Source organism: Atractosteus spatula, chromosome 16 (assembly GCF_055471065.1).
Source record: "Atractosteus spatula isolate fAtrSpa1 chromosome 16, fAtrSpa1.hap1, whole genome shotgun sequence".
Lineage (NCBI taxonomy): Eukaryota > Metazoa > Chordata > Actinopteri > Semionotiformes > Lepisosteidae > Atractosteus > Atractosteus spatula.
Genome location: NC_142721.1, coordinates 17,337,844 through 17,353,484, shown reverse-complemented (window position 1 = coordinate 17,353,484; position 15,641 = coordinate 17,337,844). Strand labels below are relative to the sequence as shown.

At 52.2% G+C, this 15,641-nt stretch overlaps 1 protein-coding gene across 1 annotated transcript in view; it reads right to left on the bottom strand.

The window, feature by feature from the left end:
- LOC148819706 (uncharacterized) overlaps positions 1–15,641 on the bottom strand; it is a 104,966-nt gene that overhangs the window by 19,225 nt on the left and 70,100 nt on the right. The window contains exons 11-12 of the mRNA XM_088935222.1: positions 12,387–12,566; positions 6,875–7,240 (exon numbers count right to left, since the gene is read on the bottom strand). Coding sequence (XP_088791348.1) covers positions 6,875–7,240; positions 12,387–12,566 — 546 coding nt within the window. The remainder of the gene's footprint in view (positions 1–6,874; positions 7,241–12,386; positions 12,567–15,641) is intronic.

The following is a 15,641-nucleotide window of genomic DNA, read 5'->3' as shown; positions in this document are numbered from 1 at the left end:
GGATGTGTCCTCCAATGTGTTGTTGTTCAGTGTGAATTTGTACCTGTTTCCCTGAGGTCTGGCTTTCTTCTGGAAAACCATAACTCTGGTCTTGTCCAGATGGGCTGGCAGTGCCCAGGTCTGACAGTGCTGCTCCAGCAGTGCCAGGTTCTGCTGCAGCCCCTGTTCTGTGGGCGACAGCAGGACCAGGTCATCTGCGTAGACCAGGAACTTGATTTCTGTGTTGTGTAGTGTGAGACCAGGAGCTGCAGACTGTTCCAACATTCCTGCTAATTTGTTGATATAGATATTGAACAGTGTTGGGCTCAGGCTGCAGCCCTGTCTCACCCCACGGCCTTGGGTGAAGAATTTGGTCCTTTTGTTTCCAATTTTCACTGCACATTTGCTCTCTGAATACATTGATTTAATTATGTTGTACACTTTGCACCCTATGCCACTTTGGAGTAGTTTATAAAACAATCTTTCATGCCAAATCGAGTCAAATGCTTTTTTGATATTGACAAAGCAGGGATTAATTTTGGTGTTTTTGGTGGACGTGTTTGTCTATCAGTGTGTGTAGGGTGTAAATGTGATCAGACATGCAGTCATCTGGTAAGAAGCCAATCTGACTCTTGCTCAGGACATTGTGTTCAGTAAGGAAGGCCAGTATTCGTGTGTTCAGGATACTGCAGAATACCTTCCCCAGGTTACTGTTCACACAGATGCCTGGTAGTTGTTGGGATCGAGTCTGTCTCCACTCTTATAGATGGGTGTGATCAGTCCTTGGTTCCAGGCCTTGGGGAAACATCCGGGAAACATCTCTCACTCTCTCATTCATTACTGATCACTCTCATTCTCTCACTCTCTCATCCAGGACTGATCACTCTCTCATTCTCTCACTCTCTCATCCAGGACTGATCACTCTCTCATTCTCTCACCTCTCTCTCATCCCTCCATCACTGGTCTCCACTCTCTCTGTGCTGTAATTTGCGATCTCTCCATCCTGTTTCTTATCTCTATCTCCTTTGCTCTCCCTCAGTCTGTCTATTTATCCTCAGATCAATGATGCTGTGGACAGACAATCAATGCAGTGTGGAGAGGAGGGAGCTGCTTAATGTCCTTCTCCTCAAAGAGCACTTCACACTGACACATACTCACACAGCACTCACACTGACACACACTCACACAGCACTCACACTGACACACACAGCACTCACACTGACACACACAGCACTCACACTGACACGCACTCACACAGCACTCACACTGACACACACAGCACTCACACTGACACGCACTCACACTGACACACACAGCACTCACACTGACACACACTCACACTGACACACACACTCACACACACAGCACTCACAGACACACACACTCACACACAGCACTCACAGACACACACACTCACACACACAGCACTCACACTGACACACTGCACTCATACTGACACACACACTAACACACACAGCACTCACACTGACACACACTCACACAGCACTCACACTGACACACACAGCACTCACACTGACACACACTCACACAGCACTCACACTGACACACAGCACTCACACTGACACACACTCACACAGCACTCACACTGACACACAGCACTCACACTGACACACTCACACAGCACTCACACTGACACACAGCACTTACACTGACACACACTCACACAGCACTCATACTGACACACAGCACTCACACTGACACACTCACACAGCACTCACACTGACACATAGCACTCACACTGACACACACAGCACTCACACTGACACACACTCACACAGCACTCACACTGACACACAGCACTCACACACACAGCACTCACAGACACACAGCACTCACACTGACACACACACTTACACTGACACACACAACACTCACACTGACACAAACACTGACACACAGCACTCACACTGACACACACAGCACTCACACTGACACACAGCACTCACACTGACACACACAGCACTCACACTGACACACACACTGACACACAGCACTCACCGACACACTGCACTCACACTGACACACACACTCACACTGACACACACAGCACTCACACACACAGCACTCACAGACACACTGCACTCACACTGACACACACAGCACTCACAGACACACACACACAGCACTCACACTGACACATTGCACTCATACTGACACACACAGCACGCACACTGACACACACAGCACTCACAATGACACACTGCACTCACACTGACACTCACACTGCACTCACACTGACACTCACAGCACTCACACTGACATGCACTCACACTGACACACACAGCACTCACACTGACACACACAGCACTCACACTGACACGCACTCACACAGCACTCACACTGACACACACAGCACTCACACTGACACGCACTCACACAGCACTCACACTGACACGCACTCACACTGACACGCACAGCACTCACACTGACACACACAGCACTCACACTGACATGCACTCACACTGACACACACAGCACTCACACTGACACGCACTCACACAGCACTCACACTGACACACACAGCACTCACACTGACACGCACTCACACTGACACACACAGCACTCACACTGACACACACTCACACTGACACACACACTCACACACACAGCACTCACAGACACACACACTCACACACAGCACTCACAGACACACACACTCACACACACAGCACTCACACTGACACACTGCACTCATACTGACACACACACTAACACACACAGCACTCACACTGACACACACTCACACAGCACTCACACTGACACACACAGCACTCACACTGACACACACTCACACAGCACTCACACTGACACACAGCACTCACACTGACACACTCACACAGCACTCACACTGACACACAGCACTCACACTGACACACTCACACAGCACTCACACTGACACACAGGACTTACACTGACACACACTCACACAGCACTCATACTGACACACAGCACTCACACTGACACACTCACACAGCACTCACACTGACACATAGCACTCACACTGACACACACAGCACTCACACTGACACGCACTCACACTGACACACACAGCACTCACACTGACACACACTCACACTGACACACACACTCACACACACAGCACTCACAGACACACACACTCACACACAGCACTCACAGACACACACACTCACACACACAGCACTCACACTGACACACTGCACTCATACTGACACACACACTAACACACACAGCACTCACACTGACACACACTCACACAGCACTCACACTGACACACACAGCACTCACACTGACACACACTCACACAGCACTCACACTGACACACAGCACTCACACTGACACACACTCACACAGCACTCACACTGACACACAGCACTCACACTGACACACTCACACAGCACTCACACTGACACACAGCACTTACACTGACACACACTCACACAGCACTCATACTGACACACAGCACTCACACTGACACACTCACACAGCACTCACACTGACACATAGCACTCACACTGACACACACAGCACTCACACTGACACACACTCACACAGCACTCACACTGACACACAGCACTCACACACACAGCACTCACAGACACACAGCACTCACACTGACACACACACTTACACTGACACACACAACACTCACACTGACACAAACACTGACACACAGCACTCACACTGACACACACAGCACTCACACTGACACACAGCACTCACACTGACACACACAGCACTCACACTGACACACACACTGACACACAGCACTCACCGACACACTGCACTCACACTGACACACACACTCACACTGACACACACAGCACTCACACACACAGCACTCACAGACACACTGCACTCACACTGACACACACAGCACTCACAGACACACACACACAGCACTCACACTGACACATTGCACTCATACTGACACACACAGCACGCACACTGACACACACAGCACTCACACTGACACACTGCACTCACACTGACACTCACACTGCACTCACACTGACACTCACAGCACTCACACTGACATGCACTCACACTGACACACACAGCACTCACACTGACACACACAGCACTCACACTGACACGCACTCACACAGCACTCACACTGACACACACAGCACTCACACTGACACGCACTCACACAGCACTCACACTGACACGCACTCACACTGACACGCACAGCACTCACACTGACACACACAGCACTCACACTGACATGCACTCACACTGACACACACAGCACTCACACTGACACACACAGCACTCACACTGACACGCACTCACACAGCACTCACACTGACACACACAGCACTCACACTGACACGCACTCACACTGACACACACAGCACTCACACTGACACACACTCACACTGACACACACACTCACACACACAGCACTCACAGACACACACACTCACACACAGCACTCACAGACACACACACTCACACACACAGCACTCACACTGACACACTGCACTCATACTGACACACACACTAACACACACAGCACTCACACTGACACACACTCACACAGCACTCACACTGACACACACAGCACTCACACTGACACACACTCACACAGCACTCACACTGACACACAGCACTCACACTGACACACTCACACAGCACTCACACTGACACACAGCACTCACACTGACACACTCACACAGCACTCACACTGACACACAGGACTTACACTGACACACACTCACACAGCACTCATACTGACACACAGCACTCACACTGACACACTCACACAGCACTCACACTGACACATAGCACTCACACTGACACACACAGCACTCACACTGACACACACTCACACAGCACTCACACTGACACACACTCACACAGCACTCACACTGACACACAGCACTCACACACACAGCACTCACAGACACACAGCACTCACACTGACACACACACTTACACTGACACACAGCACTCACACTGACACACACACTGACACACAGCACTCACCGACACACTGCACTCACACTGACACACACACTCACACACACAGCACTCACACTGACACACACACTCACACTGACACACACAGCACTCACACACACAGCACTCACAGACACACTGCACTCACACTGACACACACAGCACTCACAGACACACACACACACAGCACTCACACTGACACACTGCACTCATACTGACACACACAGCACGCACACTGACACACACAGCACTCACACTGACACACTGCACTCACACTGACACTCACACTGCACTCACACTGACACTCACACTGACACTCACACTGCACTCACACTGCACTCACACTGACACTCACACTGCACTCACACTGCACTCACACTGACACACTGCACTCACACTGACACTCACACTGCACTCACACTGCACTCACACTGCACTCACACTGACACACTGCACTCACACTGACACACTGCACTCACACTGCACTCACACTGACACACTGCACTCACACTGACACTCACACTAAATTCAGCATCAGCAGACAGGTGCAAAGAAAAAAGACTGAGGGGAACAGAGGCAGAGAGCGAGAAGAGTGACTGCACCATGTTCCAAAATCATTTCCCTTCTCACAGTACAGACATGGAGTATACAGACGCTATAGAGACAGGAGAGCTACAGTACAGAGACAGAACCACACAGACAGGAGAGCTACAGTATAGAGACAGTACCACACAGACAGGAGAGCTGCAGTACAGAGACAGAACCACACAGACAGAAGAGCAGCAGTATAGAGACAGAACCACACAGACAGGAGAGCTGCAGTATAGAGACAGAACCACACAGACAGGAGAGCTACAGTATAGAGACAGAACCACACAGACAGGAGAGCTGCAGTATAGAGACAGAACCACACAGACAGGAGAGCTGCAGTATAGAGACAGAACCACACAGACAGGAGAGCTACAGTATAGAGACAGTACCACACAGACAGGAGAGCTACAGTATAGAGACAGAACCACACAGACAGGAGAGCTGCAGTATAGAGACAGAACCACACAGATAGGAGAGCTACAGTATAGAGACAGTACCACACAGACAGGAGAGCTACAGTATAGAGACAGTACCACACAGACAGGAGAGCTACAGTATAGAGACAGTACCACACAGACAGGAGAGCTACAGTATAGAGACAGAACCACACAGACAGGAGAGCTACAGTATAGAGACAGAACCACACAGACAGGAGAGCTACAGTACAGAGACAGAACCACACAGACAGGAGAGCTACAGTATAGAGACAGAACCACACAGACAGGAGAGCTACAGTATAGAGACAGTACCACACAGACAGGAGAGCTACAGTATAGAGACAGTACCACACAGACAGGAGAGCTACAGTATAGAGACAGTACCACACAGACAGGAGAGCTACAGTATAGAGACAGAACCACACAGACAGGAGAGCTACAGTATAGAGACAGTACCACACAGACAGGAGAGCTACAGTATAGAGACAGAACCACACAGACAGGAGAGCTCCAGTACAGAGACAGTACCACACAGACAGGAGAGCTACAGTATAGAGACAGAACCACACAGACAGGAGAGCTACAGTATAGAGACAGTACCACACAGACAGGAGAGCTACAGTATAGAGACAGAACCACACAGACAGGAGAGCTACAGTATAGAGACAGTACCACACAGACAGGAGAGCTACAGTATAGAGACAGTACCACACAGACAGGAGAGGTGGGGTACAGGACAGAGACAGGTCAGATACAGGACAGAGACAGGTGGGGTACAGGACAGAGACAGGTGGGGTACAGGACAGGGACAGGTGGGGTACAGGACAGGGACAGTACTACAGGAGAGACGAGGACGAGCCCATAGCCCCAAGCACAAGCAGAAGAGAAAGTCAGAAACTCACAGGAACGACTTGACGTCCAGACCCCTGCTCCTGATCTGCCCCATCATGTGGTCCCAGCTGCCCGGGTTCGAGCGCGAGCGCCCCCCCCCTGCGCCCCGGTACCGTGAGGCTCCCCCGGGCCCCCCCCCGGCGCCCCGCACGCCCCGCGCCCCCCGCGGCCCGGCTCCGGGGTGCGGGTGCAGCTGGCCCAGGCTCTGGGAGGTGGGGGGCAGCTCGTTGAGCCCCGAGGACGAGGGCTGTGTGAGAGGCTGCTGCAGGCTCTGCTGTCTCACCAGCGTGCGCGGCCGGGGGCAGCCAGCGGGGGGCGCCGCTGCCGACGGGATGTGGTCCAGCGTGGAGGCCGTGGAGAGGGAGGGGTCCCCGAAACTGGCCAGGGGGGGGGAGGAGGAGGAGGCAGGACGGGGAGGGGGGGAGAGAAGGGGGGCGCAGAGCAGGAAGGAGGGGAGGGAGGGGGGCAGGGGGAGGCGGCGGGAGCGGAGCGGCGGGGGGCAGAGGAGGAAGGGGGGCGGGGCGGGGGGCGAGGTGGGGAGGAGGAGGAGGAGGAGGAGGAGGAGGAGAGAGAGAGAGAGCAGAGTCAGCCCCAGCAGGCAGCCCCGGTGGGCGGGCGGCTGCTGCGGGGGGCGCGGGGTGCTCGGCCGGCGCTGCCCGCGCGCCTGTGGGTGCAGGGGGGCGCCCGGCTCGCTGTGCGCCCTGTCCCGGACGTGTCTGAGCCCCATCGCGGTGCTGCCGGCGCCGGCTGTGTGTCTGAGCGAGTGTGGCCCCCCTCCTCTCCGGCTCTAAACCGGCTCCGCTCCCCCGGGGCCCGACTGCAGCCGGCTCCTCCCCCAGCCCCCCCGCTGCCCGCCTGCCTCTGGCACAGCTCTGCACAACTCGACACAGCTCTGCACAATACAACACTGCACAGCTCTGCACAGCTCGACACAGCTCTGCACAATACAACACTGCACAGCTCCGCACAGCTCTGCACAATACAACACTGCACAGCTCTGCACAGCTCTGCACAACTCGACACAGCTCTGCACAATACAACACTACACAGCTCTGCACAATACAACACTGCACAGCTCTGCACAGCTCGACACAGCTCTGCACAATACAACACTGCACAGCTCTGCACAATACAACACTGCACAGCTCCGCACAGCTCTGCACAATACAACACTGCACAGCTTTGCACAGCTCTGCACAATACAACACTGCACAGCTCCGCACAGCTCTGCACAATACAACACTGCACAGCTTTGCACAGCTCTGCACAACTCGACACAGCTCTGCACAATACAACACTGCACAGCTCTGCACAGCTCTGCACAACTCGACACAGCTCTGCACAATACAACACTGCACAGCTCTGCACAACTCGACACAGCTCTGCACAATACAACACCACACAGCTCTGCACAATACAACACTGCACAGCTCCGCACAGCTCTGCACAACTCGACACAGCTCTGCACAATACAACACTACACAGCTCTGCACAACTCGACACAGCTCTGCACAATACAACACTGCACAGCTCTGCACAATACAACACTGCACAGCTCCGCACAGCTCTGCACAACTCGACACAGCTCTGCACAATACAACACTACACAGCTCTGCACAGCTCTGCACAACTCGACACAGCTCTGCACAATACAACACTGCACAGCTCTGCACAATACAACACTGCACAGCTCTGCACAGCTCTGCACAACTCGACACAGCTCTGCACAATACAACACTACACAGCTCCGCACAGCTCTGCACAACTCGACACAGCTCTGCACAATACAACACTACACAGCTCTGCACAGCTCTGCACAACTTGACACAGCTCTGCACAATACAACACTGCACAGCTCTGCACAATACAACACTACACAGCTCTGCACAATACAACACTGCACAGCTCTGCACAGCTCTGCACAACTCGACACAGCTCTGCACAATACAACACTACACAGCTCCGCACAACTCGACACAGCTCTGCACAATACAACACTGCACAGCTCTGCACAATACAACACTGCACAGCTCTGCACAGCTCTGCACAACTCGACACAGCTCTGCACAACACTACACTATACAGCTCTGCACAACTCGACACAGACCTGCACAACACTACACAGCTCTGCACAACTCGACACAGCTCTGCTCAACACTACACAGCTGTGCACAATACAACACTACACAGCTCAGCACAACACTACACTATACAGCTCTGCACAACACTACACAGCTCTGCACAACTCGACAGCTCTGCTCAACACTATACAGCTCTGCACGACTCTACACAGCTCTGCACAATACAACACTACACAGCTCTGCACAGCTCTACACAAAAGTACACAGCTCTACACAACAGTACACAACTCTACACAGCTCTGTACAATACAACACTACACAGCTCTACACAACTCTACACAATAGTACACAACTCTGTACAGCTCTGCACAACTGTACACAGCTCTACACAATACAACTCTACACAACTCTAAACATACCCCTCTCCGTCTCCCTCTGTCCACTCCTCTCCCTCTCTCTCCCCTCCCTTTCTCTCCTCCTCTTCCTCTCTCCACTCCTCTCCCTTTCTCTCCTCCTCTTCCTCTCTCCACTCCTCTCCCTCTCTCTCCCCTCCTCTTCCTCTGCCTGTCTCGCAAACTGCTCTGCCCACTGGCACTGCTCTGCCCACTGGCACTGTCATGGGGATGGAGGGAGGGCAGGTGCCCCTCACATCACAGATATTTCAGTTTCATTTGGCAAGAGGAGGAGCAGGAGAGAGGAAGGAGACTATGCTCTCGCTGAAGATCTAAAATTACACCCAGCCCTGGAGAGCAGGGGGACCGGGAGAGGACAGGAGGAAGGACAGGGGCAGAAATGGGTCCTGAGAGAGCAAAATCACTTGATTAATCTGCTCCATTAACTCTGTCCTAATTACTAACTAATCACCCCGTAATAACGGCACAATTACTGCTCAATTACAGACTGGCTGTGACACAATTAGTGTGGCAACACTGCAGTATGTCAGTCTGAGAGTGTGGCTCTGTCACAGGTCTGAGAGAGGCGCTGAAGTGTGTCTGCATCCTGCTACAACACACTGACACACAACACACTGACACACACACCTCGTGTGTTTCCGAAACACTGACACACACACCTTGTGTGTTACCGAAACACTGACACACAACACACTGACACACCTCGTGTGTTACTGAAAAACTGACACACAACACACTGACACACACACCTCGTGTGTTGCTGACCACTGACAAACAGCACACTGAAGCACACCTCGTGAAAAACTGACACACAACACATTGACACACACACCTTGTGTGTTACTGACACACAAGACACTGACACACACCTCTTGTGTTACTGACAAACAAGACACTGACACACATACCTCGTGTGTTACTGACACACTGACACACACACCTTGCGTGTTATTGACACACTGACACACACACACCTCGTGTGTTACTGACACACTGATAGACAACACACTGACACACACACCATGTGTTACTGACACACTGACACAGAACACACTGACAGACACACACCTTGTGTGTTTTTGACACACTGACACACAGCACACTGAGGCACACACCTAGTGGTTACTGACACATTGACACACAACACACTGACACACAAATCTCGTGTGTTACTGACACACTGACACACAACACACCTCGTGTGTTACTGACACACTGATAGACAACACACTGACACACACACCATGTGTTACTAACACACTGACACAGAACACACACCTTGTGTGTTACTAACACACTGACATACAACACACTGACACACTTATCTATTGTGTTACTGACTCACAACACACTGACACACACACCTTGTGTGTTACTGGCACATTGACACACAGCACACAGACACACACCTCGTGTGTTACTGACTTACAACACACTGACACACACACCTTGTGTGTTACTGACACACTGACTCACAACACACTGACACACTCACACCATGTGTTACTGACACACTGACACACACACCTCGTGTGTTACTGACACACAACACACTGACACACACGCCTTGTGTGTTACTGACACACAACACACTGACACACACACCTCATGTGCTACTGACACAGTGACACACAACACACTGACACACTCACACCATGTGTTACTGACACACACCACACTGACACACACACCTCATGTGTTACTGACACACAACACACTGACACACACCTCATGTGTTACTGACACACACTGATACACAAATCTCATGTGTTACTGACACACTGACACACGAACACATACACCTCGTGTGTTACTGACATACTGACACACACACCTCGTGTGTTACTGACACACTGATAGACAACACACTGACACACACACCATGTGTTACTGACACACTGACACAGAACACACACACCTCATGTGTTACTGACACACTGACACACAACACACTACACACTACACACTACACACTACACACTGACACACATCTTATGTGTTACTGACACACTGACACACACACCTGGTGTGTTACTGACACACCACACACTGACACACACTTCTCGTGTGTTACCTGACACACTGACACACACACACACCTCGTGTGTTACTGACACACAATACACTGACACACACATCTTGTGTGTTACTGACACACTGACACACAACACACTGACACACACACCTCGTGTGTTACTGACACACAACACACTGACACACACACCTCATGTGTTACTGACACACTGAGACACAACACATTGACACACACATCTTGTGTGTTACTGACACACTGACACACAACACACTGACACACACACCTCGTGTGTTACTGGCACACTGACAAGCACCTTGAGTGTTACTGATACACTGACACACCAACACACACACCTTGTGTGTTACTGACACACTGACACACAAGACACTGAGACACACACCTCGTGTGTTACTGACACACTGACACACACACCTCATGTGTTACTGACACACAAGACACTGACACACAACACACTTACACACACACCTCATGTATTACTGACACACTGACACACAACAAACTGACACACACACCTTGTGTGTTACTGACACAACACACTGACACACACCTTGTGTGTTACTTACACACTGACACACAACACACTGACACACACACCTTGTGTGTTACTGACACACAACACACTGACACACACCTTGTGTGTTACTTACACACTGACACACAACACACTGACACACTCACACCATGTGTTACTGACACACTGACACACACATCTCGTGTGTTACTGACACACTGACACACACACATCTCGTGTGTACTGACACACTGACACACTGACACACACACCTCGTGTGTTACTGAGACACTGACACACTGACACACACACCTCATGTGTACTGACACACTGACACACACACCTCGTGTGTTACTGACACACTGACACACACACCTCGTGTGTACTGACACACTGACACACACACCTCGTGTGTTACTGACACACTGACACAGACCCCCTCTCACTCTGTGTGTCACTCACTTGCTGGGCCTCAGGGTGCCGGAGTGCAGGTGGCTCTGCACAGTCTGCCATCTCCCCATCTTCCCTCCGCCCGACGTCACGCTCTTCGAGCTGTCGCTGCGCCGCGGCCCCCCCTCCCCGGGGCGACCCCCCTCCCTGTCCCCCCCCAGCGCCCCCCGCTGCCCCCCCGGCACCGACCCACTGAGAGGGGGAGAGAGGGAGGGGGGCAGGGGGCAGCGAGAGAGAGAGAGAAGGAGGTCAGCAGTTTCCAGAGTCGGACAGTCAGAGCACAGACAGCACAGCACGGGGGGCAGAGCATGCTGGGAGAACAAGCCGACCAGAGGCATTCCCATGATGCTCCGAACAGCAGCAGGAAGAGGAACCGTGTCGCTGTGTAGCTGTAACGCTGGGGGTGAGAGTCGGCAGCCGGCCTGCGTGCTGGTCTTGTGTTGTGGTCTTGTTGAGGTTGTGTAGCTGGTATGTTGGTCTTGTGTTGGTTGTGTTGTGGTCATGTTGAGGTTGTGCTGGTCTTGTGTTGGTCATGTTGAGGTTGTGTTGGTCTTGTGTTGCTGTCTAGGTGAGGTTGTGTTAGTCTTGTGTTGGTTATGATGAAGGTGTGTAGTTGTGCTGGTCTTGTTTTGGTCATGTTGAGGTTGTAGAGATTGTGTGGGTCATGTTGAGGTTGTGTAGAGATTGTGTTGGTCTTGTTGAGGTTGTGTAGTTGGTGTGCTGGTCTTGTGCTTTTCATGTTGAGGTTGTGTAGTGTTGTGTTGGTCATGTTGAGGTTGTGTAGAGGTTGTGTTGGTCTTGTTGACATTGTGTAGTTGTTAAGCCAGTCTTGGTTGGTTGTGTTGAGGTTGTGTAGTTGTTGTGGTGGTCTTGTGTTGTGGTCATGTTGAGATCATGTTGGCTTCCAAAACAAATTCATATCCAAACACAAAATTTAGAGACACTACATCACCGAAACAGCCAGGTGGCCCTGAGGATAGCACACAGACTCCACACTGAGGGTAATGCAGGCTAGAATGTCTGTCTATCAGGCAGCAGTGCTAACTACCAAGCCACCATTGTACCAAATGTTGTATTGAGAAAGTTCACCCACTCATACTCAACATCCTTTCTGAGTTTCATCAGAACAGTGTGGAGAGATGCCTTGAGCCTAGTAAACTTGAAGCAGATCAGACTGCTATGCACTGGGAGTCTGACAGCACTGTCACACCTGGAGCAGATCAGACTGCTGAGCACTGGGAATCTGATTGACAGCACTGTTACACTTGGAGCGGATCGGACTGCTGTCCATTTGGAGTCTGACTGCACTGTCACACCTGGAGCAGATCAGACTGTTGTGCACTGGGAGTCTGACTGACTGCACTGTCACACCTGGAGTGGATCAGACTGCTTCACACTGGGAGTCTGACAGCACTGTCACACTTGAAGTGGATCAGACTGCTGTACAGTGGGAGTCTGACAGCACGTCACACCTGGAGTGGATCAGACTGCTGCATGCTGGGAGTCTGACAGCACAGTCACACCTGGAGTGGATCAGACTGCTGTGTGCTGGGAGTCTGACTGACTGCACTATCAGACCTGGAGTGGATCAGACTGCTGTGCACTGGGAGTCTGACTGGCTGCACTATCAGACCTGGAGTGGATCAGACTGCTGTGCACTGGGAGTCTGACTGGTTGCACTGTCACACCTGGAGTGGATCAGACTGCTGTGTGCTGGGAGTCTGACAGGACTGTCACACCTGGAGTGGATCAGACTGCTGTACAGAGGGAGTCTGACTGACTGCACTGTCACACCTGGAGTGGATCAGACTTGTACAGAGGGAGTCTGACTGACTGCACTGTCACACCTGAAGCGGATCAGACTGCTGTACAGAGGGAGTCTGACTGACTGCACTGTCACACCTGAAGTGGATCAGACTGCTGTACAGAGGGAGTATGACTGATTGCACTGTCACACCTGGAGCAGATCAGACTGCTGTACAGAGGGAGTCTGACTGCACTGTCACACCTGGAGCAGATCAGACTGCTGTACAGAGGGAGTCTGACTGCACTGTCACACCTGGAGCAGATCAGACTGCTGTACAGAGGGAGTCTGACTGCACTGTCACACCTGGAGCAGATCAGACTGCTGTACAGAGGGAGTCTGACTGCACTGTCACACCTGGAGCAGATCAGACTGCTGTACAGAGGGAGTCTGACTGCACTGTCACACCTGGAGCAGATCAGACTGCTGTACAGAGGGAGTCTGACTGACTGCACTGTCACACCTGAAGTGGATCAGACTGCTGTACAGAGGGAGTATGACTGATTGCACTGTCACACCTGGAGCAGATCAGACTGCTGTACAGAGGGAGTCTGACTGCACTGTCACACCTGGAGCAGATCAGACTGCTGTACAGAGGGAGTCTGACTGCACTGTCACACCTGAAGTGGATCAGACTGCTGTACAGAGGGAGTATGACTGATTGCACTGTCACACCTGGAGCAGATCAGACTGCTGTACAGAGGGAGTCTGACTGCACTGTCACACCTGGAGCAGATCAGACTGCTGTACAGAGGGAGTCTGACTGCACTGTCACACCTGGAGCAGATCAGACTGCTGTACAGAGGGAGTGTGCTCTGCCGGTTTCCTGCCTGCTGCCTGGCGTGTGCAAAACTACTCCTCCACCCACAGCGTTACACCAGAACCACGACATTTTCACAACAACAGGGACAACAACAGCAAGAACAGCAACAGAGAGAAATCAAACAGGAGAGGCGTCATTTTCAGGCTGGAGCACTGCCAGACCGAGAGTGAAGCGGAGCTCAGCGAGACCGACACAGTGCCACACAGCAGACCGCGCCTTGCCCACTCACAACGGGCAACCCTCTGTGGCGCACTGAGGGGGGGCGAGCGGGCGCTAATTGCTTAACGAGGGAGTTAATTGAGGGGTGACTGGTTAGTTTAGTGGCGGTGATGCAGGGTCGTGCGGGGGTGGTGTGCGTGCCGGGGAAGGGGGGGGGGGATGTGGGGGGAGGAGGGTTAACGAGGGTTGTCCGTCTCCATGGTTTTGCACCCCATGGGCTGGAGGGGAAAGGTCAGAGTTCGGGGGGGGATGGGGTCAGTGAGAAAGTGGGGTTGTGGGGACAGTGAGAGCTAGGCAGGGCTGTAGGGAAGATGGGGCAAAGTGGGGGTGCTTGGGGGTGTTTGGGGGTGTTGGGTCACAGAGGCTGTGTCCTGGTATACAGGCCCGGGTGAGGGTGTTGTGTCAGCTGTACTCTTCTGGT